The sequence below is a fragment of the Bidens hawaiensis genome, unplaced genomic scaffold (genome assembly GCF_021521415.1).
Source record: "Bidens hawaiensis isolate Kalapana, Puna unplaced genomic scaffold, B.hawaiensis_p1.1 tig00017381_1, whole genome shotgun sequence".
Lineage (NCBI taxonomy): Eukaryota > Viridiplantae > Streptophyta > Magnoliopsida > Asterales > Asteraceae > Bidens > Bidens hawaiensis.
Window position 1 is genome coordinate 191580 of NW_027492633.1, and position 27184 is coordinate 218763.

The 27184-nt window shown below is 35.1% G+C and overlaps 3 protein-coding genes across 3 annotated transcripts; 2 read left to right on the plus strand and 1 right to left on the minus strand.

The window, feature by feature from the left end:
* Positions 1-1727, plus strand: LOC143553839 (uncharacterized). The gene is made up of 7 exons (XM_077043741.1): positions 1-154; positions 255-387; positions 476-632; positions 850-969; positions 1065-1181; positions 1427-1507; positions 1661-1727. Exons 1-7 carry the CDS (start codon positions 86-88, stop codon positions 1725-1727), a joined length of 744 nt encoding a protein of 247 aa, XP_076899856.1. The 5' UTR covers positions 1-85.
* Positions 1728-5044: 3317 nt separating this feature from the next.
* On the plus strand, positions 5045-8229 carry LOC143553838 (uncharacterized). The gene is made up of 13 exons (XM_077043740.1): positions 5045-5202; positions 5282-5414; positions 5512-5668; positions 5888-6007; positions 6102-6218; positions 6426-6506; positions 6641-6703; positions 6773-6824; positions 7004-7078; positions 7397-7444; positions 7540-7575; positions 7673-7747; positions 8099-8229. The coding sequence occupies exons 1-13, from the start codon at positions 5134-5136 to the stop codon at positions 8171-8173; spliced, it is 1101 nt and encodes a 366-aa protein (XP_076899855.1). The 5' UTR covers positions 5045-5133; the 3' UTR covers positions 8174-8229.
* Positions 8230-9721: 1492 nt separating this feature from the next.
* On the minus strand, positions 9722-12735 carry LOC143553840 (protein SCARECROW-like). The gene is made up of 2 exons (XM_077043742.1): positions 11006-12735; positions 9722-10328 (listed from the first exon to the last, which is right to left on the minus strand). The coding sequence occupies exons 1-2, from the start codon at positions 12649-12651 to the stop codon at positions 9905-9907; spliced, it is 2070 nt and encodes a 689-aa protein (XP_076899857.1). The 5' UTR covers positions 12652-12735; the 3' UTR covers positions 9722-9904.
* Positions 12736-27184: the final 14449 nt, after the last annotated feature.

A 27184-nucleotide genomic window follows, 5' to 3' on the forward strand; every position in this document is an offset into this window, starting at 1 on the left:
ATATGTTGACATTTTATTTGTTTCAGGAGAACAATATTTGGTACAAGAAGAGGATTCACAGCCACCGCGTATAATCGATGAGAATATGTGGAAAAACCGAGAGCAGATTGAAGAAATTATTCTTTTGCTAGAAACCTCTCATTGGCCACAACTGGTAAGAAGCAAAGTCATCTAAATTATACTTAGCATTAGGCTTTCAAGATGTTTATAAATGTTAGTGTTCATTATTTATTATATTATTTAACCGTGAGCAGCTTCAACAACAATCAACACCTGAAGACATTGAACTCGCTCGCTTTCTTAAACAACTAAGAGAAAAATGTGAACTCATATTGAATATTGTGGTGTCAATTCAGTCCAAGAATTCAGAAAGCGTGTTCAACACAGGTTTTTTATGATCACTAATAAGAAGAAATGATTCTTGATGGTTTTTGATTTTATAATAAAACGATGATAATTGTCGAAGCATATGCAGTTATGACCTATATGCCTCAAGACTTTAGAGGTGCATTGATTAGAAAGCATAGAGAGTGGTCGGAGAAGAGTAAGAAAGCTCAGGTGGATGCTTTAATAAAATCTGGTGGAAGTATACGCGATCGTTATGCCCTGTTATGGCAACAACAAATGGAGCGGTAAGACACTTGGGTCTTTGTTTCTCGGGTTGAATATGGAAAATATGTTACAAGTATATATTATGAGCCAGTAACTCCAAACAGATCAAAATGTATGCCTGTCAATATTTGTATTTGTTCCTTACCAATTAATCACCAATTGGCCCTATTCTGCTCTATTAAGTAACTATATAAAGGTGCCTTTTTTTCTAATTAAATGTATAGTATACGTGCCCAGGAGACGACAGTTAGCTCAGTTGGGTTCGGGTGGAGGTGTTTATAAGACGATTGTGAAATACTTAGTAGGTGTCCCGCAGGTTCTACTGGATTTTGTTCGCCAAATAAATGATGATGAAGGGTATTTTTTTTTCTTGCCAAAATATGCATAAATAAATCCAATTTGGATTAGTTAGTATTCTTATTTTGAAGCCGAAATACTTTATATATATTTAGGCCGATGGAGGAACAAAGGTATTGCTACAGACCGTCTATGTATGCTCTTACAAAATTGGTGCTTAATATTCACCTTTTCCTCTCATTGTCATGGTGGCGCTTTGAAGATGTCAAATTGTGAGTACATTATATGTATATTTCTATTCTGTCTAACAACGAATTTACATTCGTATATATAGATACCATTTTTAAATACTTTGCATTTCCACATTTACTCGCTATATTACTATTTTGTTGGGTAAATATGATATCATACCATGTTTTGAGGGGATATTTGGAAATGATCCAATATTTAGAAGTCATACAAGTGATCTAACTTTATTTCTATTTTGCGATTGGTTTCGATGACTTCAACTATGCAGGCGGAAGCATCAATTATCTATCTTAGAAGAAGCGGTTAATGTCTACATATCTGAATTGGAAAGGTTCCTCAAATTCACTGGGTACTGATTCCAATTCCCACAACTAATGGTTATATTTTTGGCAATATAACTTTTGTTAAATTTAACATTACTCATATATGTGACATTTGTTTCATCTGAATGGACATCTAGCATATTGGTAGATTATGAAATTGTTTTATATTTGATTGATAGGGAAGTTTTTGCAAACTCTCCTTTCTTTGTGACAGCAGAGGAAGCCGGTGCAATAGAAGCAAAGTAAGTACATAACTTCACTCACAAGTAGAGGTGCACAAGCTAAACGGTTAACTGATTTCTAACCGGAAACCTAAGCGGTTAGTAATTGGTCCACCACTAACCGGTTTATACCTGGTTCTAACCACCGACTAGAAACCAGTTTATATTATTAATCTCTGAAACCGGTTACAAATTCCCTTGGCTTCCGATCCAAAAAACATGCTCAAACATGCCTTGCTGTTATAACATAGACTGCGTGCTTCCAAACTAACCCTCTGGCGTTTGTTCTTTCGTCCCCATGGCCTGCAGTTGTGTCAACTGTGCTTCTTAATTACGCTGTTTATATTCAGTTTATAAGATGTGCTCTTGTCCATGTAATAGATACTATATGCTCAAGTTTGTCATTTGAACAGATATTATATGTTGACTGGGTATTTGCAAAGCTGTCTTTATTTAATTTTTTGGATTTATATATGTAATGTGGCGGTATATTTGTGTGTTGATATTTTTACTCCATAAATTAATATTTTACAAAAAATGTTTATCATTCAAAACCCTAAATTTACTAATTGTTATATTAAATATGGTGCTCATGATTTATTTAAAATAAAACATTCATATCAATATTGTTATATTAAATATTTTGTATATAAAAATGATATTTATAATAAAATGTTGTCTCAAATTTAAAAATTAAATTTACAAAGACTAAGGTTTTATTGTAAAAGAAAAATAAATAAAAATAAATTATATTTTAAAATACAAAGAAAAATGACGAACAATCTTAAATTGTTGTGTTAAAAAAATACGAGAAGGGAATGCGATATTGTGAATATAATTTGGGTTTTATACTTGAAGCGAAATCACATTTATATATGTTAAGTCAAAAAATCAAACACATTTACCACTTTAGTGGAGTTGGTAAGCACGTTTGGTTTGATACATAAGGTCTTAAGTTTGAAACTCGTATCACACTATAACTTACTTTTAGTCATTGATCATAATATAGTAGTAAATAGTGACATGACATTTACTTGGCATCCTATGTGGAGTGTCTAGTTAAATGTCATGTGAACAAAACGTTCCAGAGAGAGGTATAACGACAAGGAACTGAGGTACGTCAAGGCTAACTATGTGGAGTGTCTAGTTAAATGTCATGTGAACAAAACGTTCCAGAGAGAGGTATAACGACAAGGAACTGAGGTACGTCAAGGCTAACTCTAATTAAAATATATTTAATTAATTATTTAAAAAAAAGTTAAATAAAAGAGAGAAAGTAACATTGATTTTGAAAGTTGAAAAGAGGTAAAAAATAAATTGAAATGCGGCATTTATTAAACAAAACGAACTGGCAAGATGCTGGGACAAACCAAACAAAATCAAGGCCGGACAAGGCCATTACAATAAATCAAAATTACACCAAACGGTTCATCAAAATATTCGAGTTTCGCTCGACTCTTGATCAAAAGAAATTCAAGCCTCTTTATCTCTTGTAGGATACAAGAGAGGTAAAACTTCTAATCGATAAAGATAGCTTCCAACACAAGTCTAAATTGTGAAAGGAAAGAAAGTCATAAAGAGAACTACTTTCTTCAAAGAAACTTGACGTTATAATTAAAAATTACTTCCACGCTAATAGTATGCCCTCTTATTTATAAAACACTTTCAAATGGATTATTCAAGATTTTCATCAATCAACTAACTAATTCTTAAAAATACACTTTATTTATATATATTATTAAATCATTTGTTTAGGCCGGTTTGAAAATGGATCTTCACCGACACGTAAGAGATATACTTCTCCTTTTATTAAAAATCCGTGAATTTAGGTCTGTAAACGAACACGAACATGAACAGTCAATCTAACACATATTTTGTCTTCGTGTTCGTTTATTTAAAAAGTGAATATGTACGTGTTCGTTTATGTTCATTTGTTTAAATATTAACGAACTGTTTACGAACATGTTTAACAAAGATAAACCAATATAAATGAACAAATGTAAATGAACACAAACAAACATAAACGAACTTAAATATACACAAATGAACAAATATAAAACCATTAAGTAGATTACTCTTTGAGATTATATTTAATTATTTTATTTTAATATGTAAACGAACATAAATAAACAGACATTGATGAACGTAAATAAACGAACATTCACAAGCATAATTGAACGAACAAAACACGTGTTCATGTTTGTTCGTTTATTAAAAAAACAAACATGAATGAACTTTTAACTAAATAATTCACGAACAATTCACCAGCGATCTGTCAGTTTACATGCCTACAAGAAATTCATTAATGACACTTGTAACTAACTTTTATAAAATAATAACACTGGCTTCCTTCCAACAATAATGGAAAAAGAAGAAGACTAAAGGCTAAAAGTAAATAAACAAAATTAACATACACAATAATAATAAATAAATAAAGTGTTAGTTAGTTAGTTAAGTAACTTAATTTTGAAGCAATCAGTAATGGATGGAAGAGGCTCATGTTAACGGTATTAACTTTTCATTCCACCACCTCCAGCAACCCGAATCTTCTTCTTCCAAAATCAGCATATTCTTTTCCTCCAATTACTTTATGCTGCTGATCAACCCGCCATTATCAATCAACTGAATACTCGTTTGATAGATCAGAATGGTCTCCAAGTCCGGTCTGGTTCCAATAACCAGAGCCTTGCTTTCTTCTTACTATGACAAACACCCTTTTCCACCCCTTTCCGACGACGTCTCTCGCCTTACTCAACAGCTCCGCCAACTGTCTGCTGGTCTCCAAGACGACGCTGCTCGTCCGCTCCCTGAAGGTTCCTTGCTTTAATTATTAACTTATGATCAATTTCAGTAGTGCAGTTGCATCATGTTGATCATCAGTTAACTTAATTATGATGTATATAAGTTGTGTAATTGCATAATCATATTCCATGTGTGACTGCTAGTAACAGACTCATATTTAGATCAACTAGATATAAGAAAGGATAAGTATGGTTATAAAGTTGTTTTTATTCGGTTCGGTTTGGTTTTAACTGGTTTCAATGGAGGAGTTATTAAACCAATTACAAACTGATGTTTTGGTTTGGTTTCAAACCGGTTTCTGGATAGGATCAGTTTCAGATCCCAAACCAGAATCTGAAGCTGGATCGGATCGAGTCAAAACCAGCTAAAGAACCAGTTCGGTTTAGAAACCAGTTTAGAGGGGGATAACTTTTGCTCTGTTTTGAGTTACGGGGCTCATAGTCAGTGTCCCAACTCAGGTTGAGATGTTTTATCTGGAGCTCCGATTTTGATTTTAAGATTTTCCCTCAAGTTTGTGTGATTTTGATTACGAGTTCAGTTTTTCATATGTTGACATTTTATATGTTTCAGGAGAACGATATTTGGTACAAGAAGTGGATTCGCAGCCACCACATAAAATCGATGAGAATATGTGGAAAAACCGAGAGCAGATTGAAGAAATTATTTACTTGCTAGAAACCTCTCACTGGCCAAAACCGGTAAGAAGCTAAGTCATCTAAATTATAATTAACATTAGGCTTTCAAGATGTTTATAAATGTTTATTTAACTGTGAGCAGCTTCAACAACAATCTACACCTGAAGACATTGAACTCGCTCGCCTTCTTAAACAACTAAGAGAAAAATGTGAACTCATATTGAATATTGTGGTGTCCTTTCAGTCCAAGAATTCTGAAAACGTGTTCAACACAGGTTTTTTTTCTTTTTTTTATCATTAATAAGAGGAAATGATTCTTGATGGTTTTTGATTTTATTAAAAAAACGATGATAATTGTCGATGCATATGCAGTTATGACATATATGCCTCAAGACTTCAGAGGTGCATTGATTAGAAAGCAAAGAGAGCGGTCGGAGAAGAGCAAGAAAGCTCAGGTGGATGCTTTAATAAAATCTGGTGGAAGTATACGCGATCGTTATGCTCTGTTATGGCAACAACAGATGGAACGGTAAGACACTTGAGTCTTTGATTCTCGGGTTGAATATGGAAAATATGTTACAAGTATATATTATGAGCCAGTAACTCCAAACAGATCAAAATGTATGCCTGTCAATATTTGTATTTGTTCCTTACCAATTAATTACCAACTGGCCCTATTCTGCCCTATTAAGTAACTATATAAAAGATGTTATTTTTTTCTAATTACATGTATAATTTGCATGCCCAGGAGACGACAGTTAGCTCAGTTGGGTTCGGCTGGAGGTGTCTATAAGACGGTTGTGAAATACTTAGTAGGTGTCCCGCAGGTTCTACTGGATTTTGTTCGCCAAATAAATGATGTTGAAGGGTATTTTTTTTCTCTCCAAAGTATGCATAAACATATCCAATTTGGATGAGTTAGTATTCTTATTTTGAAGCTAAAATACTTTATATATATTTAGGCCGATGGAGGAACAAAGGCATCGCTACGGACCCCCTATGTATGCTCTTACAAAATTGGTGCTTAATATTCACCTTTTTCTCTCTTTGTCATGGTGGCGCTTTGAAGATGTTAAATTGTGAGTAAAATGTTTGTATATTTCAGTGTCTGTCTAACAACCAATTTACATTCGTATATATACATACAATTGGTAAATACTTACATTTCCATATTTACTCACTATATTACGATCTTTTGTTGGGTAAATATTCCAATATTTAGAAGTCATACGAGTAATCTAACTTTATTTCTGCTGTGGTTGGTTTCGATGACTTCAACTAATCAGGGAGAAGCATCAATTATCTATCTTAGAAGAAGCGGTTAATGTCTACATATCTGAATTGGAAAGGTTCCTCAAATTCACTGGGTACTGATTCCAATTCCCACAACTAATGGTTATATTTTTGGCAATATAACGTTTGATAAAATTTAATATTACTCGTATATAATGACATCTTACATATTGGTAGATGATGAAACTGTTTTATATTTGATTGATAGGGAAGTGTTTGCAAATTCTCCTTTCTTTGTGACAGCAGAGGAAGCTGGTACAATAGAAGCAAAGTAAGTACATAACTTTACCATAATTTGTTAGAATAATGCTTGGCTTTGTGTTAATTATCATTTTTGCAGTAAAAATGATGACTATAGAGAAGCAAGTATTCCAGCTGGGACTACTTATGAGGTATATATGCTAAACACATGAATGCGTTCACCTAAACGGGTCAAAGTTGGGCCATTCTGGCTCGTGTAAAATTTTCATCTTAATTTCAGCTTCGACCTGCCAACCTGCTATCTTTCTTTTCTAAAATCTGAAGTTTTGCCATAATAATGTTTAAACTTTGTTTTGTGTTTAATATCTAGATTTCCCTGGAGGTCGACTCGGTAAACTCATACATTGCTTGGGATTTTTCAATAGCACAAGGAAAAATTAGCATGGTACAAATCTATTTTTAAGATTTTAGTTGAAAATGATTTTGTTCTTTTAAAATAAACCCAAACAGTTATATTCAGGGTGGTTTGGTTTCTAATATATTTTTTTAAGTTCTTGTTATGTAAAAAGGTTGCCATTTCATCAGAAACATATTCCAAATCTTTTTATTTATTATTTAACAAAGCATAACTTCGGTATCAGTTTCGATCCTTTCTTATGGATCTTCATAAATCATTTATCCCACTTTATGAGTGGGATTTTACCGAATAAGTTTGTTTGTTTTGTTATGGATATCACATTGTCCATTTATCTTGTTTTCACAGGACATAGGATTCAGCATAGAATATACAAATTATTCGGGACGAAAAACAGTAAGTTCCATTATGACTGTATCAAAACTTAAATAGTTAAATTGTATTTTCTTTTTCAGTTTTTGATTTGGTCCTTATGTATACATGTTACATAGCAAATCTTGCCTTACCGGAGGTATGATTCGGACCAAGTAAGTATTATATATGCTGTATATCAGTATATATCAATTTATTTTCTGAAAACATTAAGAAGTATTTCACACACTCAAATGTTGGATTAATTTGCAGGGCAACTTCTGTGCAATCTCTGCTGGCAACTACAAACTCATTTGGGATAATTCGTTTTCGACATTCTTCAGAAAGGTTCGCACACATGTTTAAAGATTTTAGTGGTTTCATTGCACAAATGTTTCATGATTTATATGCAAATGGTTAATGAAATAATTGCTCAAAAAGTTTTCTTAACATCATTGATATATTCAAATCAAATTTCTACTAGTTTTTGCCTTTAACCTTTTTGTAAGGACACCTGTCCCGTGCAAGCTACATGTTATTACATCGCCTCATTTATTAGCAGGGTATTGATGGGACCCGTGAATTTTTTTCTGATAAATTTTCATGTTTGTTAAATAAAATCGTCATACGATTTAAGCACTAAACATGAGGTTCGGTGGTCCTTTATTTAACTATAATCGAATTTAACAAATGCAACAGGCCCTCCGGTACAAGGTGGACTGTATACCACCAGTTGTGGAACCCGAAGAAGCAGAAGAAAGAGGAACAACGTGATATATCATTGCCAGAAAATGCGCCGGTAGAGTTTATTATATGAACCATTGATTTATAAGTGTAACTATTTTTTCCAGATTTTGACAATACACATAGTCATAAAAAATTGTTGTCTGGTTAAATGTAAGGTGTGTTGTCATTGAAGTTTATCATTGGTTTAAAGAATACAATAAATAGATGCCTAAGTTAAAAATGAGATAATCCTTCAAACAATTATTATTCAAACTGGTTAATGAGATTTCAAGTACCAACATAAAACGATGGACGCTAGGCAAAAGACGGCTTACAAGAGTTTGACTTTATAACATCCAAATATGCATACATCAACCCATGTCACAGTCACAGCTTGACTTTGTAAAGTCCAAATTGAAAATTATGCAAACTAAGAGAACTAATATAATTTTTAACGAAATCCAACATTTTATTATAACATGCTAGAACAAAAAAAAAAGTTGACTAATGCGATAAACGTATAATTAAGGTGAAAAGAACGGTCCACGTTCATTTCAGAGTGAAGATTATGCCTAAGATCTCTAAACCTAAACACCCTCTAAATAATAAAACAAACAATTCCATAACCTCTAGTAGTATGTCTTAATTCTTTTTGGATCGGTTCCGTTAATATTCGGTTATGAGACACACTTAACCATAATCATAACCAATTAATCGGTTAATTAAATAACCTTAACCATACTAAAAGTAAACATAGAAGGTGAGCCTATGTGACACTTTTGGTCTCCCTAAAACATCTCATCTTAAGGTGAACTCATTTTTGGTTGGATCCCATTTTAACCCGAAACAAATTGATATTTGTTTTAAACGTCCTATTTTAATCAAATTTCATTTCGGTAAAAACTCACCCTTCATCCAATCTCACTCGTCCCGTCTAACACTCCTTCAAGAACCCATTCCAACACGCTCTACCAACCAATTTCTTCCCCCAAGGTCGAGTTCCACAACCCGCGCGGGACAGCTTAGGTGGAGTTAGTATAGGGTGTCCCGCTCACCCTCAAATTGCCTTGCATGTGGGTTAGGTGTCCAGTGTCCTTTCCCATCACAGTACTTAATGAGGTTCCGTATCTTTATATGTGGTCAAACTTGTTCCAAGTATCTATCTAATCAAACCTGCAATTGTCGGTAAAAGTAATGTTTGAAAAAATTTAGCAAGTGTCTGATTATGGTAGTGGATGAATCATGTATTATTATGAGTTGATGGTGAACCTATCCATATCAACATGAATGCGAAAAAATTGGGTGAAATTTTATTATTATTATTATTATTATTATTATTATTATTTTTATTATTATTATCTGAACAACTAATTTTTACCCCCGCTGATGTGTGATTAACTAAAACTCACTTTTTCCTCTTACAAGGCTTGAACCCTTATCTTTGCTAGATAATACCACCACCTATGCCACCATACCAAAATTATTAAAACTTTTCACCAAGTCTACAATATTTATTATTTTGATTGAATTCAATAAAAAGTAACAAACATATTATAAACTAAACTCAATTAAGAAAATTGTTCATAACACTTGGAATATTCATCCTTCAAAACTTGTTACATTTGATCTTTCTATCGCCCAAACGAATTATCGCCCCCCCCCCCCCTCTTTCACACCCTCAATAACAAATCGGGTTTCGATCACTTAACGGGCTTTCAAGACGTTTGATCTATTTAATCAAGCCCGTGACATATGAACCTCGGTCCATGATCTGACTCATTAAGGTCTCCAAGCGGAAGCAGTAAGCAAACAAAGGTCTTTCCATCCAAGCTTAAGGGTGCCCTTATCTTCCACCAAAGTGTACCCATTTGAAGGAAACATCCCTAACAGAAGTGTTGCTTGGGCAGCTGCATTTCCAGCTAACGATATACCTTTGAACCCGCATTGTTCTAGCTTCTCCCTCCAATTACTAAACTTCACTTCCCCGGTCCTTGACGGCCCACCTACTGCCAACACGTTGCGTATTTCCTTTGATAGTAGTTGTTGTTCAACCACGTGCCTCTCTTCACTCTCTTCCCCGTAGCTCGAACCCAATGAGTCGAACAATGCTGAGTAATAGTGAATTGCCTCCACAAATCTTCCGAGAAATGATCCTGCATGGCTAAGATCTTGCTCTACCACGGTCACCACTTTTGGGGCCAATCTAATTCAAAATCATATACGCGAGTTAAAGGGGATAAACGATCACAATTGCAATATGACTATTTCATTAGTTAATAAAAGGTGTTGCTATACATACACCACCCCACATATCATACTCGTTTATGAAGTTAGACGGGCCATATAGCTCGCTACTAGAGAATTAACCATTTCCTACGCCTCTTTTCATCAGAAAATCAGAGAAAACAGACATTTCCAAGTAATTTTTGACCAAAATGTATTTGAAAGGTTGCATTTTCGACCAAAACTTGCGACCAATTTCTAAGGAAATTAAATTTTTGAAAAACAATAATTTAGTTGAAAATGGCCGCAAACTTTTGAGAAATTCGTCTTCTTCATAAACGCGTAGGAAATTCTAGCCAAATTGTTTTCGTCGCAAATTTTCATAGGACATCGTACACTTTTCTAGTAGTGTGAGCATTCGCAAAACACACACTATCACATTAGAAAGCTTTAGTAAAGTTATACAGGCCGTATAAAGCTATATAGGTCATATAACGTTATACGGTCTGTACAATTTTTACAAACCAGCATTTCCATGTAACATTTTTCACGTATCATACAACCATACATCTCCTATATCGTTATAAGCATATGAGTGATATGTGAATAGCATATAAGGTGGTATTGGTATAATACTATTATCTATGAAATATATACCTTTGTAGGAACCATAAAGTATTGGTATCAGAGCCGGTGACGTCATACAACGAATGCTGCAACCAGTGAACCGCAACCGCTTCTCTCTTGTTCACATTCAACCTCTCCGGATTCAAGTTCCCAACTTTATCAGTAACCGCGGAGAACTCAAACGGCAGTCCAAGTTTCTCCGCAAAATCCGAAAGCCTTTTCCCAGTCGCCTCAAGCGCGTCCAATGAGTTACCCAAACCAGTTAACCTCACAAAAGGCGGACCACCTGGTCTAGACGCCAATATATGAAATAAACCCGGCCATTGCAACCCTTGCATTATATCCAAATCAATAATATGCACTCTATCTTCTCTTTCAAATGCTTCTTGTATCGCTTGGTTTGCGGTGAAATGTGAGAATTTGACGAATGGACTTATGCCGTTGAATACTTGGAATGCTGACGTAATCTTTTTTAGGTTTTGAGAAACTGCTATGTTTGGGGGGAGTGTGGTGTATATGCCGAGACATGAGTTCATGAGCCTCGCGGACATGGCTTCCGAGAAGTATGTGGCCACGCGTTGTGCCGCGGTACCGTATGGTGTTGAAAGCTCGGATATTTCGAGTAGCATTTTGTTTGCTTCTTCGAAATTTTCGGCGGAAACTAGCTCCGCGCATTGGAGGAGTAAGGTGAGTAGGTGTAAGCCTTGCTCGTCTCGTTTCTGCTGACGGAGTTCTTCGCGTTTCTTTTCGCGTAAAGCTATTGCTGCTGCTTGGGCTGTTGCGGTTATTGTGGCTTGATCAGCTGCTGCTGCTGTTGCTGGTGGTGGTTGTGAGGGTGGTGACTCTTGTTGCTGCTGCTGCTGCTCGTGACTGGTGGTGTAATTCTCACTGGTCCAATCTAGATGACTGTGATTATTAATCTGATGTTGTAAATCCGCTTGCGGGAGTGGAAATCTCACCGCGGATGGTGGCACGGGTTGCTGATCTACCAAATTCGGTGGATCTGTCAACGAACGAAGCCGATATTCGAGTAGCGTGGCCAAATTAGGGTTACACGGATGAATAATTTCCCTCACGTTATGAATCAAGTGAGGAATGGAAACATCGGTGGAACTATTAATCAAATCTTTTATGATGTTATCAATCCACGCCGCTGCCGACGTGGAATCATCCACACCCGGTAGCGGCGTAATCGGCATGGCAGTGCTCGTGCTGGAGCTATTTCCAGCACCAGCACTGCCTGTCATAAACGTCATCCCAACGTTAGCGTTGGAGATGGCGTTGTTGTTGTTATTATTATTACTTGCCGCCATTGGCAAATGGTAATAAGTTTTGTCAGGTGGGAACATAGGAAGGCCGGAAAACACACATAACGGCGGAGGGTTGCTTTTGTTAGTAGAGCAGGTGGTGGTGGATAATGACATCAGATGAGCCGTGTTTGTGGACGATGATGATGACGGTAACGGTAACGTCATAGTGGAGTGGTTAGCCGGATGGTCAACACCAACAGTACTGTTGATATTAATATTATTATTATTGTTATCATTTTGAGACCATGATACAATATTATTATTATTATCATTTGGTGGTCGACGTAACAATCTATGGTGGTGGTGGTGGTAGTCTCCAGTACCGGACTGGAGTTCCATATCGGAAGCCGTCCTCTTTCTCGCCATTCCGGCAAGTGGTGGTGGTGGTGGTGTATTATAATGTGTATGTGTTGTATATATATAATATATGTGAACAAATGGTTAGTAGTTTATATAAATGAGAATAACCGCCATGAACGTACAGTGGGAGATGTGCGTGTGTTCCCTTATGAGCCACCACGCCCAACCTGTTACTTTTGTCGTGAAATATAAAGTAATATAGAACTTGACTTATTTGGTGGTGGCAGGTGGTGGAGGTGGTGGTGGTGGTGGTGGGAGTGGGAGTGGTTGAGATGGGCGATGGGAATGTGGGGATTGGAGGGATGTGTGTGTTTTTGGTGAAGTGTGTTTAAGGAAAGACGACAACTTGGGTGTCGGGAAGTGTTTGACCTTTGCTTACATTCGAGCGAGGTTTTCAAAGATCCTCGATTGTTACACCTGTACTCTACCTACGCCTATCACCTCGTATCGAGCTCTTCGTTGATCTCTTTTCCCCGCCTTTTCGCTCTTGTTTACTGTCTTTGTTGTCTTGCACTTTTTAATTAGTAAAAAACAACTATGTGTGGTTTTTATTATACTAAGGTAATTAATTATATATAATTGAATGTTGTAACTAACTATTTTGTTGTTAAACACGTATTGTGTACATGTTTGTTTCGTTGTTTTTATGAGCCACCAACAAGTTTCTTTAATGCATGTAGACAATGAAAGTTTGAGTATTCGTGGACACTAGATGTTGAATGTATGTTTATCTAAGAGCCTTTATTAAAAGCACTTTTAAGCATTCGGATCTAATTATCATCTGGTGGAAGAGTTTCTTTATTGAGAGCGAGATGGATTTTTATTTAATTTTTTAAAACTGAGACGATGTCGTCTGAAGTTTTGTGAAGGTGGGTGGAGGAACAGAGAAGAAGAGAGAAAGTGAATATGTAACTTGTGGTTGAAGTATAAGAAATTTATGAGCTTAAAGTACTTGAAAGCGTATTCTCATCGATGTTTATGTGAAGTGTATTATCATTAGTTGAGTTTCAATACAATGAATAGCCTCTTATTTATAGTGGGAACGACCCAAAGTGATTGTACTAAATTCCTATAGATAGTTAACTAATATGATATGAGATATAACATTTAATATAATTGTATTTGTATCTCTAATCTAATATGTTTTCTCAAGCTAAACGTATGCAATAACGTCAAGTTTGAGCCTAATAGTTTCAAATTGAATAGATGACAACCAGTTTGATCAAAGCACGGTAAGTTAGGCAACAACAGACACAAAATATTTTTTTACTGGATTTAGTAAAATATTCAACACTTACAGAAATTATCAATTTTACCGTTGCACAACTTTTAATGACATGTAAGATTTAATACTGAGACAAGGATAACATGGGTGTAGAAGGTTTTGCGTCAATTACACATGCCGTCAACAAAAGTGTAACACCTGTGTCACAAATTTTTAAGATTTTTGTGTCGTGTGATTATGTGTCACGCTATCATTCCTTTGCACCATTATCACAAAACTTCAACTGCATATGCTTAAAATGTTATCAAGACATGTGACATACTATAAAATTAAAGTTTTATGTAAGACAGTTATTGGCTGTTTAAGTAAAATGTGTAACTAAATCTTATTTTCTTATTAAAAAAACAAAATAGAAATATATATTACTATTATACCATGAATGAAGAATTTAAATCATTTTTTAAAAGAAAAAGGATAAAGGCGAGGGGAAGAAGAAAATTGGGGGTTGGTATAGGTTCATGTCCCAAAAAGAAATGGTAGTGTTTGACATTTTGTTTTCAACGGGCATATTATGCATTGAGCTGCTGCAGCTTTTTCACTCCATTATTTTATCTACTTTAATAAATCCTTTTCAAAATTAGTTTTATAAAATATTAACCGTTAACTAAGATGTGTTCATCTATTAAAAAGAAAAACCAAAATTTTCCAGTTTTAGTAGATGACTAATACATATTAAGGGGTGTTTGAGATTTCTTATTTTAGCTTCTTATAACTCTTTAATAAGTTACAACTTCGTAACTTATTAACTTATTCTCTCACAATACCAAACACATTTTAACTTTTTCAAAAGTTAATGAGTCATAAGTAGCTTAAAATAAGCAAACTCCAAACACCCCCTAAGAAGATTCATCAAATACAATACAAACGAAAAATCTGTACTAATTGTGCGAACTAAGTAATAACACGGTGGCAGTGTCACACCCCAACCTACGGTAGAAATGTCGGGCGAACCGATTGCTCACAGCTTTTCAAAGGTTACTATCAAGCAAGATTAATAAATGACAATATATATTAAATTTATTTAAATGAAACAATTACAGTTAAGTACATCAAATATAAAGAAACTACAACAATGATTAATTATTTGTATCCTAAAAGGCATCTCTACGTGATCTCCATCTTGCTAAACAACCAAGCTGATAACCTGCAAATGCGTATAAAATATATTTTTGTCAACAACACATGTTGAGTGAGTAAAACACCAGTTTCAGACACAACAGTAATAGTATATATATAATATATAAAGAAAGATGCAAACTGTTCCTGTGAGATAAACAGTTAAACCATAAACCATAGCACATACACAAACAATCAAACATAAAGAAAATGGCTAAACCATTGCCATGCAAATGAGCATTGATTACCAAATATGAGGTGTTGGTGAAACCATTGCCAATGCGATCGGGCTCCGGCCACTACGACGATCGTATGATCATACTATAACGAGATTATGTTGGACCTCTCCGAATGCGATTCAAGTAAGCAAGTAAGCAAATAACAAGTTAGGCATAAAACTGATATACACACAAGGATTAAACAGTTGCGATTTTGAATACTAGATAATAGATAAATATGATACGACACGCATATGTTCCCAAAAAGGTTAAAAATAAGTAAAAGGGGGAGTGATTACTCACCTCAATAGACGAACAATAGTGAATGGATAACAATAAAAATGACGAAAGCGAATCACGCGCGTTGACGATAAGGCCTAATAAGGAAAAAAAAAGAATACTAAGATACGCTAAGTTAATTAACTAAATCGGATAAGCGAGTTCGATAATTAAAATTATTATTAAGTCGCTATTAAACCCTTAATCATAATTAATATGATGTTTTACTTTATATAAAGATATTATACGAAATATTATTAGTTTGGTTAAATTACAAATAAAGTATAATAGTAGAGATAATATAATATTTTATTATATAAAAATATTTACGTAAAAATCACATATTTTATACTTCATTAATTTGTCAAATATACACAAGTATAAGAATTCATCTTTTCAAATCTTTAACATTTTGTAAAACCCTTTACTTATTATAAATACGTTTATTTATATATAAATAGTGTTTAACCCAAGATTCGGAAACGTGACCAGATAAAATGTTGGTTTTCTTTTTAACAAAATATCAATTAATTACAAGTTTTATAATAATAATTATAACATTTATAATATAAATTAATTGATAGAAGTATTAATATATTTGTTAAATGGATTCTCACAAAAATAATATAACAAAAACGGGTCTGGAGGGGTCTCGAACCCGAGCCCTCCAGCCCAACAATCCATTACCCAACCACTGCTCTGAATGACCATTTGATAAAATAATGAAAACGGAAAACAATATAACCAGATAAACGACAGAACCAAATAACCTAGGAACCCTAACGAAATCAATCGATCAAACGACTCAATGTTCGTTTGATCTAGGTTAGGGTTATTGAAGAGCAGTCCACGACGTGCAAAACCATATAAACAATTACCTGTGAAGATGATTAATCACGGACTTAATACTCGTTAATGTCGACGGTTAAACGAGTTATGTCGGCTAGTTCATAAAGGCAATACGTAACTGATTTGATCTTGTTTCTAAAATAAAGATGTTGGTTAGGCCGTACATAGTAAGTATAACGCGTACAATCTTCAATTTCCATGTTGGATGCGATGATTGTGGTCCAAGCTAGTCAAAATAGGTCCGGGTTTGCGATATGGATCACGGGTAAACAGGTTGGGTATAAGGGTTAACGGGTTAAAGGATAGAATATATTGATTTTGTTAATTAGTCCCTGGACTATAGAGAGGGATACAAAAATGGGTTTAAAGTATAGTTTTCGGGTAACATTGTATATAAACCAAAGTTACTTTATTATTATTTATATATATTTATATATATAAATGTAACAAATGATAATATTTTAATAATTTAAATAACTTGATATCTTATTGATAAAGTTTTCTCGAACATAAAAACGGGCCGGGTTACGATTATTAAAATAATATATTAAAAATCTCGAATTGTTACAGGCAAATTTGTAATTAATTGTTCTTGTTGGCGCGCTTCTTTTAGCTAACCTAATAAATCAAATTGCATGAACTGACGCTTTTGATTAATGAATGCAAATCATATTCGATTACTCAATTGACCTATGCAAATCGGATTTAACTGTAATTTTGTAGTTACGGAGTAACTTTTGAAGAAGAATGTTGCAAACCTAATCATTATTTGGACTTACCGAAACTTGCGAATTGAACTAATCGATCAACTGAAGCTTGCGATTTAAGCTAATCGATTAATAGAAGCTTTGCGAATTGAATTGATTGATGAATTGATGCTTATGATTCGAGGTTGTAAGAATAAATATATTTTATATATTTATTTATATGGCCATCATTATCATTTATATAATAATAGATCAAAATAATTAATTATGCCTTATTATATATTAGCTTGGTAATTGTTGATGGGCCATATTACTCTTGATAGCTAATAAAGGGTTTCCCATTGGGTGTATATGTAGAGAGAATAAATTAACATCATAACCTAATCTCACACACATAAGTAAATCATGTGTCTCCTCTCTCTTCTAAACCGGGTTCCTCTCAAGAACCCTAACCATCCTTAACTATACATCCTAAAAGGGAACTCGATCAAGATGACAAGCATGTCGACTACATCATACCCTGCTGCGGTTACTACTCTTCATGCTGTAACAGGTTCATAGGTTTAATATTTATCATGTTTTATATTACTTACATGAAGAACTGATCAACATGTGGTACCAAAGCGATGTTGATTAATCAGTTCTTCATGTTTCCCTAAATCTGGAATTGAATCAGAAGACATAGACTAAAACTTGATAAACCCTAATTTTTTCGGTTTCTTTTTCATGTTCTATTACGAAAACAATAATGATAAACCCTAATTTTTTCGCTAAAATTCATATTTAGTAAACTCTAATATTTTCGAAATCTGTTAATTTCATGTTTAAAGATTTCGATTCCAAGTTATTTTTTATGTTTAATTGTTAAAATTTTCGATGATGTTCTTCGTGTTCATCATTATTATCGAAAATTATACATATGTTGGTTCAAAATCTAGATTAAAATTTGTTAATAATTATTTAGGGAAATATTTTTTCAAATCTTGGATAACTTAGAAGTTTTAATATTTTCTTAAAAAGATTTGAGTTCCCTTAAAATAGGAAACAAATATAATTGTTAATCATTAAAAAGATTTGAACAAATCTTATCATTATTAATTTAGTTAATAAAGATCATGGGTTAAGGGCTTAAACTAGTTTACGGGTTCAAGTGTTATTTAAAAATCATGTATTATGGGCTTAAAATAGCTTATGTGTTCTAAGAGTTTATGAAAAAACCCACTAAAAGCCGGAAACTGGCAATTCTCGGGAACCCAAAATTTCCGAGAACTAATTCCGCAAAATAAGGTCCTACCAGAAACTTAAAAATCCCTACTCTAAACATTTTCCGCTATTAACTAATTAAATGTTTTGTAAACCTTAAATATTATAATATTTTACAAAACATAAAGGCTTAACTTGAATGAACTTTTGATGTAACACTTCTGCCCAAAGGTGATGAGTTACATTTACCCTATCATTCAAGTATAACTGAAAAGCTTTTGTTAGTTTTGCCTAACATGATACAAATGTTTCACTTATGCCCAAAGCTGATTTTTTTACATTATTATTTAGCAAAACTAGCCCATGTATAATTAAATAATTGTCTCACTTCTGCCCAAAGGTGATGTGTTACAATTGTTTTTCACATATACTTAAATAAATTTTAATTTTGCCCAAAGGTGATTTATTTTTTGTTTAAGTAGAACTGTTAATTATAGTCTATTAGTTTGATGTTAAAAATAGACATATCACATCTTCAATAAAATGTAGTGATCCTCATATTAATGATCCTTTATTAATCTAATGATCATAAACTTTAATCTATATTTTTTAATATCCCATAATATTACTCACTATATTTTCTTCAATAAATAACGATCTCATCCAAATCATCCACTCTAATCTTAATATGCAATTGAATTTTGTCTCATAAAGAGTTTTAATAACATTTAGCTCTTCTCAATTTTAATTATTCATTATGACATGATATGGCTATCCTACTGCTCTTTCTAATAACAATCATTATATTAAAAACTAGAGCATAACAAATGGAATGCGTCAATCATAATGTCTCTTATAATAATGATAATCAATAATTTATTTAAATAAATGATATCACTAGAGTTATTCTTGATTTAGTTTTTCCTAAGACTAATCAAAATAACTCATAAGATGCATGCATTCTTTCTTGAAAATTCTAACTATAAGGTTAAATGGCATTACCGAATACATCATAATGTAAAATACCATGACCCATAAAATTAAGGGCTTACACATGGAAATAAATACATTTTTTAGTACATTACATACTAAAATTTTCAGCAGTACAATTTGGTGCCTTACGAATCAACTATAACACTCAGAAGTACCAAAGGAAAATGAGTGTGTTGATCAGCAACATTGTACACGAAAAGAAATGTCTGGTGCTAGAAATAGGATGTTATTCAACTCACTACCACTAAAACCTAAAAGAGGATAATTCTAAGGTTCATACACAAAATACAAGTATTACTTCCAGCTTTAGGTTTCTTAAGGAGAAGTCCATTGCAAAAATATGCCATTAGATTAGGCATAGACATTACAAAACTATCCATAATTCAAAGGACAACTGGCTAAAACTGATAGTTGTATAATAATGATATATAAGTCTGCTAATCCTAATATTCCCATTAACACATGATTTGTTGAGTCTAGTTCTATATGTTTACCCGAAATCAACAAATAACTAACATGAGTGTTAGTGACAAATTTAAATGTTAAGGTTATTAGAACCATGATAAGCTGTCTTTTAATTACATTTTATGATACCTTAAATATTCTGAAGGTTAATCAGAATTTAGTATTAATACGTAAGTTACATTATGACAGTTATAAGGTTTGCATAGCCAACATAAAGTCATCTTACCTTAAACTCTTATATTATTTGTTATCAATATCTGGATTGAAACATTTATAAAATAGAACTAGATGATAATGTATACTTTCACAACTTTTGTTATAATGCAATAAAAATTTAACGAAAGACAAATGAGACCTATAATATTCATCTATTAAAACCAAATTTCATGAGAAATCATGACATGGTTGATGAGGGTGATTTTTCATATAATCTCATTCTTAGTGATTTTAAATCATGTGTTAAATGCCCTAAACATTACTTGGCTCAAGGAATAAGTATGGGTCCACCATAAGTTATATTTCACTGACATTCATGAAACTTATTCAAACGGAATATTCAGACATAATTCTTTTATCATTTAAAATGCTATTTACTTGTATCTAATCAGTATTCTATGGTTCGCGGTCTTAAAGAGATCCGTTCATATATGCTTAATACGATTTCTTCTAAATATGTCCTTTAAGTTTATTATGACATCTGGACGTTAATGGAATCAAATCAAGTCTAACATATATATGACATACTCCCACATCATGTACATCATTGAAACTTCTCTTGTATTTTTCCTAGAGATATTAAAGATCAGTGGGAGCCTTAAGTGTCTCAATCATAACTTACAAGATTTGCAAGAGGTGGGGAAGTGAAAACTTGATATTATCTCAAATACACCTCTTGTACAAGACACTGCTCCATCATAACACTATTATATCAAAACTTATCTCTTTAGAATTTACTACTACTCTTACAAAAGTGTAGGTTCCCGGCCGGATCTACACAGGAATATCTCGTAGCACTAGGGTGCGAAATCCCCACGTAATACGATACGAGCGTAAGATATATAATACGTTGAGACGATACACGAACACACGTTACAATACTAATAAACACGTTGTATTGCAACACTTCAACACGTGGTCTCTAATCACAAACACGTTCCGTCTCCCAGACCCTTAAACAAAACAAGCCGAAGCTGAGGTTATATAATCCTCGACAACTTCGCTTGTCTACAAGTTCGCCTGGGATGACATTATATCTAAAACCAAAACAAACAATCTAACACGATACAGACACATACAAAACACTATATACTGAACTACTGACATTATGCACCAACAGACTCCCCCTTGGCAGTAGCTTCATATCTCTATATTCAATCTCGTGTCTAGTAATCCCAAAAATCTCGTGTCACCCGTCTTCAAGCATGAACGCCCTGTCTGACACACACAGAGACCACCCTCTGGTATTTCTTAGTTTTTTCTTTCCACGCAGGAATATAGAATATCTTCTTATCGTTTAGCACCTGCAACTCAGCTTGAGACAAATTTACCAAGTGCATGGGATCATACACTCTCAGAATCTCTTGTTCGTCTTCATCTTCCATAACCGCTTCAGCTGTTTGGCTATCAACATACCACCACTTTAGACTCTTTAAAACATCCTTGGGCATTGTCTTCATCGGCACTTCTTTCAAACACCGAACCGGCTTATATTTCATCACCATCCAAGGTTTTCCATCAGCTCGCATTCCTCTTTCCTTATCTTTAACCAGCTTCTCTTTTTGCGGCTTTAACAATTCAAACTTCTTCTCTTTCACACTTTCTTTCCACACAATCTTCCCAATTATTCTGGCCATATTATCATCACTTCTATTAATCAACCCCAATTTTGCCAAATCCTTCACCTCACACTCAGGCAAGGTATTGAGAGATCTCAACATCCTCTTAAAATACTGAATCCCATCAAAGCGTTTAATCACAAATAATCTCAACTGCTCATCATACAACCAGCATATAATACCCTTCTTTGACTCAGCATACCCTTTGATATTGTAACTTTTCTTGAACATGGTTGGAACCGCTGGCTTCTTTGTCTTTACAAACCAGTGAGCGTATCCTTCTTTCCATCTCGGCTGCTCTTCCCACTCAGACTCATCTGTCACATCCATATCTTGACTCACATTTACTTTGTCAACGCCTGGAATATCATGTTCTACACTGTTATCCACAATCTCACCCTCTTCAATCTCACTATCGATCACAATCTGTTCACCTATCTTTTCCATCTCTTCAACAGGTAACACATCGTCATCACCCACATCATCATCACCACCTGATCCACCTGCTGTACCAGTTGACTCCCCCTGAGACGTGGAAGTCCCAAGAGTTTGTTCAGTTCTTGGCAACTCACCACCTGCACCTTTCGATGCATTGGGATCATCGTCTCTATCATGACTTTTCTTTGTTCTCAACTCATCATCCTTGCAGTTCGTCTCCCCCTGAGATGCTAAGAACTACTTTAGAGCATCAAAAAGTTTACTGTGTTCAACAAGGAGGGACGATTGGATCTGATTTTTTGCTACAAGGAGCTGGATAGCTTGTGTCTGGATTAGATTTATTCTCGATTGTTCAGCAACCACCCTTTCAAGAGCCGCTATCTGGAGTATCAGAAGCAGGCTGAACAGTAACCGCGGGTGGTAATGTAACAGATAACCCCGCAGTAGCTACCAACGTCGACTCAACAAATCTTGCAACAACCTCCGATGGAGTAAGAGTAGGATGTGGCAAGGAAACTATCTCCGGAGCCGAAAACTGAAACGTGGTTGGTGGAATACCAAATGATGATGATGTCACCACGGGAACACTGGAGGGATCGGTACTGTTACAGTCATCGAAGCCGGAACCATGGTCATACCAGATAACGAGGGTGGAGAGAAACGAACCACCCTTGAGCTTTCACCAGCTCCCTAACCCTCACCAGTTCTGGCCCTCTTTGATCGATGTATCAACTGGTCTAACTCCTCCTCGAAGTCAGATTCACTGGCATCTGAGTCTTTCTTTCTCTTACCATGTATTCTTTCTTGTGTGACCAGAATCTGTCGTGCTTCAGCGATATTGTCAGCGGAGGAGTCAGAGTCGGTTCTCTCAGCGATGTGAGCGAACGAGGAAGGAGATGATCTCGCGATAGTCGTCGACACCACTAGCATCCGGATCCAAAGTAATGTACATGTTGTGACCCGGAAAGCACTGTCGGTTGTTATCACCACCTTCGTCACCACCAGCACCACCAGTGCCTGCCACAGCAGCCATATCTGCACAACAAACGGTCTAAGTTAGAACATCGACAAAGCAGATCATAACTTCGCCTGTTACCAAGAGCGAAGTTATGATAACATCTTATGTGCAGGCGAAGTTAACCATATGGCGAAGTTGAGTGCAACTTCGCCTTAACCCTAACTTCGCCTGAGAACAACCAGGCTAATTAATTAATTAAACATGAGCAGGCGAAGTTATGCATAAGGCGAAGTTGAGAACAACTTCGCCTAAGCCTAACTTCGCCTGAATCTGAAACGGCGAGTACAGAGGTCCGATCCTGGGTTGTTTGGTGAATTTGTGATTGAAAACAAGAAAAGATGTTACTATGGAGATCTAGACGATTTACTGAGTTACGAACACATTAGAAACAGATTGGTTTATCAGTTGTTTAAAAGTTAGCATAAACAATGTCACACATCGAATCACCACGGCCCTTGATTATCACCATTAGTATGAATTACATGTAATACCGAGCCTACACACCTTTAACACGGATTGGAAACAGATAATACGGATTCAAGGATTAAGTACGCCGAGGGTTAGGAGTGTATATAAGTTCGCCGAGGGTTTGACCAGGTTGACCCTTATATAGGTTTGAAAATGCAAGGGCGAAGTTAACCTTAACTTTGCCCCTGTGACAACTTCGCTGGTCAACAGATTATCATTAACTTCGCTCAAGGTCAACCATGGTCAACTTCGCCTCTTTACAAGTTCGCCTAAAGTGTACTCGGAAGCAAAGTGTGCTCGGAAAACAAGGTGTACTCAGAAAACAAAGTGTGCTCAGAAGTAAAGTCTACTCGGAAAGCAAAACACTTGTATTTTTCAATTTTTAACTAGCACAAAGTGTACCCGGAAGCACTTTCCTAGCACAAAGTGTACCCGGAAATCAAAACACTTGTGATTTTTCAATTTTCAACTAGCACAAAGTGTGCTCGGAAGTAAAGTCTACTCGGAAAGCAAAACACTTGTATTTTTCAATTTTTAACTAGCACAAGTGTACCCGGAAGCACTTTCCTAGCACAAAGTGTACCCGGAAATCAAAACACTTGTGATTTTTCAATTTTCAACTAGCACAAAGTGTGCTCGGAAGTACAAGTGTGCTCGGATTACTTAGTGCTAGGAAACAAAGTGTGCTAGGATTCCTTAGTGCTTTTTCATTTTCTTTCACATAACACCAAGCATGCTCGGGAGCAAAAGTGTGCTCGGGAGCAAAAATGTGCTCGGTAGCAAGGGTGTGCTCGGGAGTACTTGTGATTTTTCATTTTCTTTCACTTAACACCAAGCATGCTCGGGAGCAAAAGTGTGCTCGGGAGCAAAAGTGTGCTCGGGAGCAAAAGTGTGCTCGGTAGCAAGGGTGTGCTTGGGAGTACTTGTGATTTTTCATTTTCTTTCACTTAACACCAAGCATGGACAACTTCGCCTCTTTACCTTAACACAAATTCGCCTAACTTAATTTACAAAACAGGACCTTATAAATTTGATCAAAGTGCAACTGTCTTTTAAAATTCTCCGCTAAAGATTTAAACTTTACGATCAAAGAACCAAGTAACCAAGTTTTAAACCACAAAACAAAATATGCAAAGAAAAATTTAGTAATTAAATAAACGGGATCAAATTTCAGTCTAGACGGGGACCAGCATGTTTTAGAAAAGATCCGAACAGGAATCATACTAATTAAGTGGCTGTAACATAGATCCATGTTCAGCGGTAATATGACATAAGGAAACAGGTTGCAAGCAGGTATAAAACTTAGTATGGTTTTCATCGCTTCTGTGATACGGATTAGGTTCAATTAAGCTCAAAATTTAGATGGACATCACATGAGAGATTGTGATGCCTCCTATCTATTCTCAAAGCGTATTTGGCTTTCCTCAAGTCACCCCGAGTTGACTTCGACCCGTAGTGTCTGATTAAACAGTAAGTACATATCGATCTTTAGAGTCTTCTTCCCGGTCTCTTTCTTGCCTCTTGATTGATATTTGAAACAACATAAGCTTCAGAAGGCTTAACAACACAGATATATATTTAATAATATATATTTTTTCTAATAAAGACATTAACACAGCTTGATCTTTTAGACAACTGCAAGTCCCGAATCTGGATCACTGCAGGTACTTGACACTATCTTCTCGGGAATCAGAACACTCACGGGCTCGTGTATGACTGGATAATCACTTTTCTGCCTATCATTCGGAAAGATGTATATGGAGACATGCACAACTCAGAATGATTCTCCACATTAAATCGACGAGATTTAGTTTGTATCACTTCTACTTTTACGCACCATATAAAGCTACCATAACTTACAATGGTTGTTCTAGAGTCTTTTAGGCTTAATAACTTCACTAGTTAAGCACACAGAATTAGTTTTTCTATCACTTTCCAAGGTTGGATAAATTTTCTTTTAAACATTGAATTGAAACTTCTTACGAAGTTATAGACTTGAAAAATTATATCATCTCCCTAAAAAATTTTTAAATTCTATCGCCCCGATCAAGTCAAAGTCTTCAGGTAAACGGCTATCATGAAGATCCAATGGATCAGCTGGACCGACCACACACAAGTATGTGTCCTTCTAACTAAGTATGAACGACTATTTTTCAGCGAAAGAATAAAATGTAACACCCCGACCAAAGGCGGATTATACATCGGGGCGCCACATATTGTTTCATTACTCGTGACACTATTGGGTGTCAATATTTAATAAATACATTCATTCGCGCACGCGCAGGGTAAACAAGAGATATAAATAAACCAACATAAATCAATATATTATAAATCATAATATTCGAACAGCAATAACTTGTCTTGATACATTTTAATCTAGGTCCAAAAGTAAAAACGTCCTATGTGTCCACAAGCTCCAAAACAGCTACTGCAAACCTGAACATGTGTTAAAATAAACGTCAAACACTTGCGTGTTGGTGAGAAATCAAGTTTAATACAATACATAGATAACAATAAATCTGCGCGCAACATGTGTATGTCTGGTTTTCAACAAGGGTGTAATCTGATCGGGACCAACTCTAAGATTCATAAGACTGCCAGTGCTCACAATTGAGCTCACAAACAAGACTAACTGTGCATGTGTAAACAAAAGAGAAAATCATAAACGATAGTTCTCCCGTGTTCATCTAATGGTACCATGAGAACTGCGGAATAGACCGACAAGACGGTTAATGATCCACACATACAAATAAACAGCCAAGTCTACGTCCTCAACACATGGGATACTGCGCGACTAAAGTTCATAAACAAGTTTAAGACTCTAAGTTTGTATGAACACATGAACATCCCAAAACATTAAAAGCAAAAAGGGATTAGGTACGAGATTACTCACTTGATAAACGATGCGGTGTAAGATAAAGCAAGAACCAACTTTAAACAAGCACAAGTTAACCTATAAATAAGATTATTGTTTTAATGATTTGTTTTAAGTCTTGATTATAAGTTAGCATAATTAATAAGTAAATTATTATATATATATTACCGAAAATCAGGGCAGAGGAGAGGAGAAAACGGAGGCAAAGAGGAAGACGGCAGAGAGAGCAAGGAGCAAGAGAACAGGAGAGATTAAGTGTTTTGTGTGTGTAGTGTTAGGAAAAAATATCATTATTATTTATAGGAAAACCCTAGGAGACATAATCCCTAGAAAAGGGGAAAGGATCTTTAACAGGATCAAGCAAAAGATATCAAAAAGCATAAGAATCCAAAAGCAAAAGATATCAAAAGATATGGCAGCTGCAGAGGCAAGATAAAGCTGTCAGGGAACAGTAAAAAAAAAAGCATGGGCGGTTCAGATAAAGGTACAGGTCAGGCATGGAAAAAGCAGATCTCAAAAGATTATGTCAGTCACTTTATCTGTCAACCAATGGGGTTGGTGCGCATGCTGCGCCGAAAGTAACTTTTCAGACATAAAGCAGATTAGGTCAACAGCTCAAAAGATAAGACAACTCAAAAGCAACGGCTAGATTAAACAGAAGAAAACTCAAAGGGTTTAGCGCGAGAAGGCTGACACAAAAGGTCAAGAGAGCGCGAGCGCGAAGGCAGACAGAACCAACCTTAACGCGTCGCGGAAAGAAATACATTTCTAAGCGCGCCGCGGGAAGAAT

Excerpts from the sequence above, each read along its gene's own strand:
- LOC143553839 (XM_077043741.1), top strand. The coding sequence starts at position 86 with ATGTGGAAAAACCGAGAGCAGATTGAAGAAATTATTCTTTTGCTAGAA. Across the intron at positions 633-849 it reads TGGCAACAACAAATGGAGCG|GAGACGACAGTTAGCTCAGT; the intron begins GTAAGACACTTG and ends ATACGTGCCCAG. Across the intron at positions 970-1,064 it reads CAAATAAATGATGATGAAGG|GCCGATGGAGGAACAAAGGT; the intron begins GTATTTTTTTTT and ends ATATATATTTAG.
- LOC143553838 (XM_077043740.1), top strand. The coding sequence starts at position 5,134 with ATGTGGAAAAACCGAGAGCAGATTGAAGAAATTATTTACTTGCTAGAA. Across the intron at positions 6,219-6,425 it reads CGCTTTGAAGATGTTAAATT|GGAGAAGCATCAATTATCTA; the intron begins GTGAGTAAAATG and ends TCAACTAATCAG. Across the intron at positions 6,704-6,772 it reads GCTGGTACAATAGAAGCAAA|TAAAAATGATGACTATAGAG; the intron begins GTAAGTACATAA and ends TCATTTTTGCAG.
- LOC143553840 (XM_077043742.1), bottom strand. The coding sequence starts at position 12,651 with ATGGCGAGAAAGAGGACGGCTTCCGATATGGAACTCCAGTCCGGTACT. Across the intron at positions 10,329-11,005 it reads ACTTTATGGTTCCTACAAAG|ATTGGCCCCAAAAGTGGTGA; the intron begins GTATATATTTCA and ends ATTTTGAATTAG.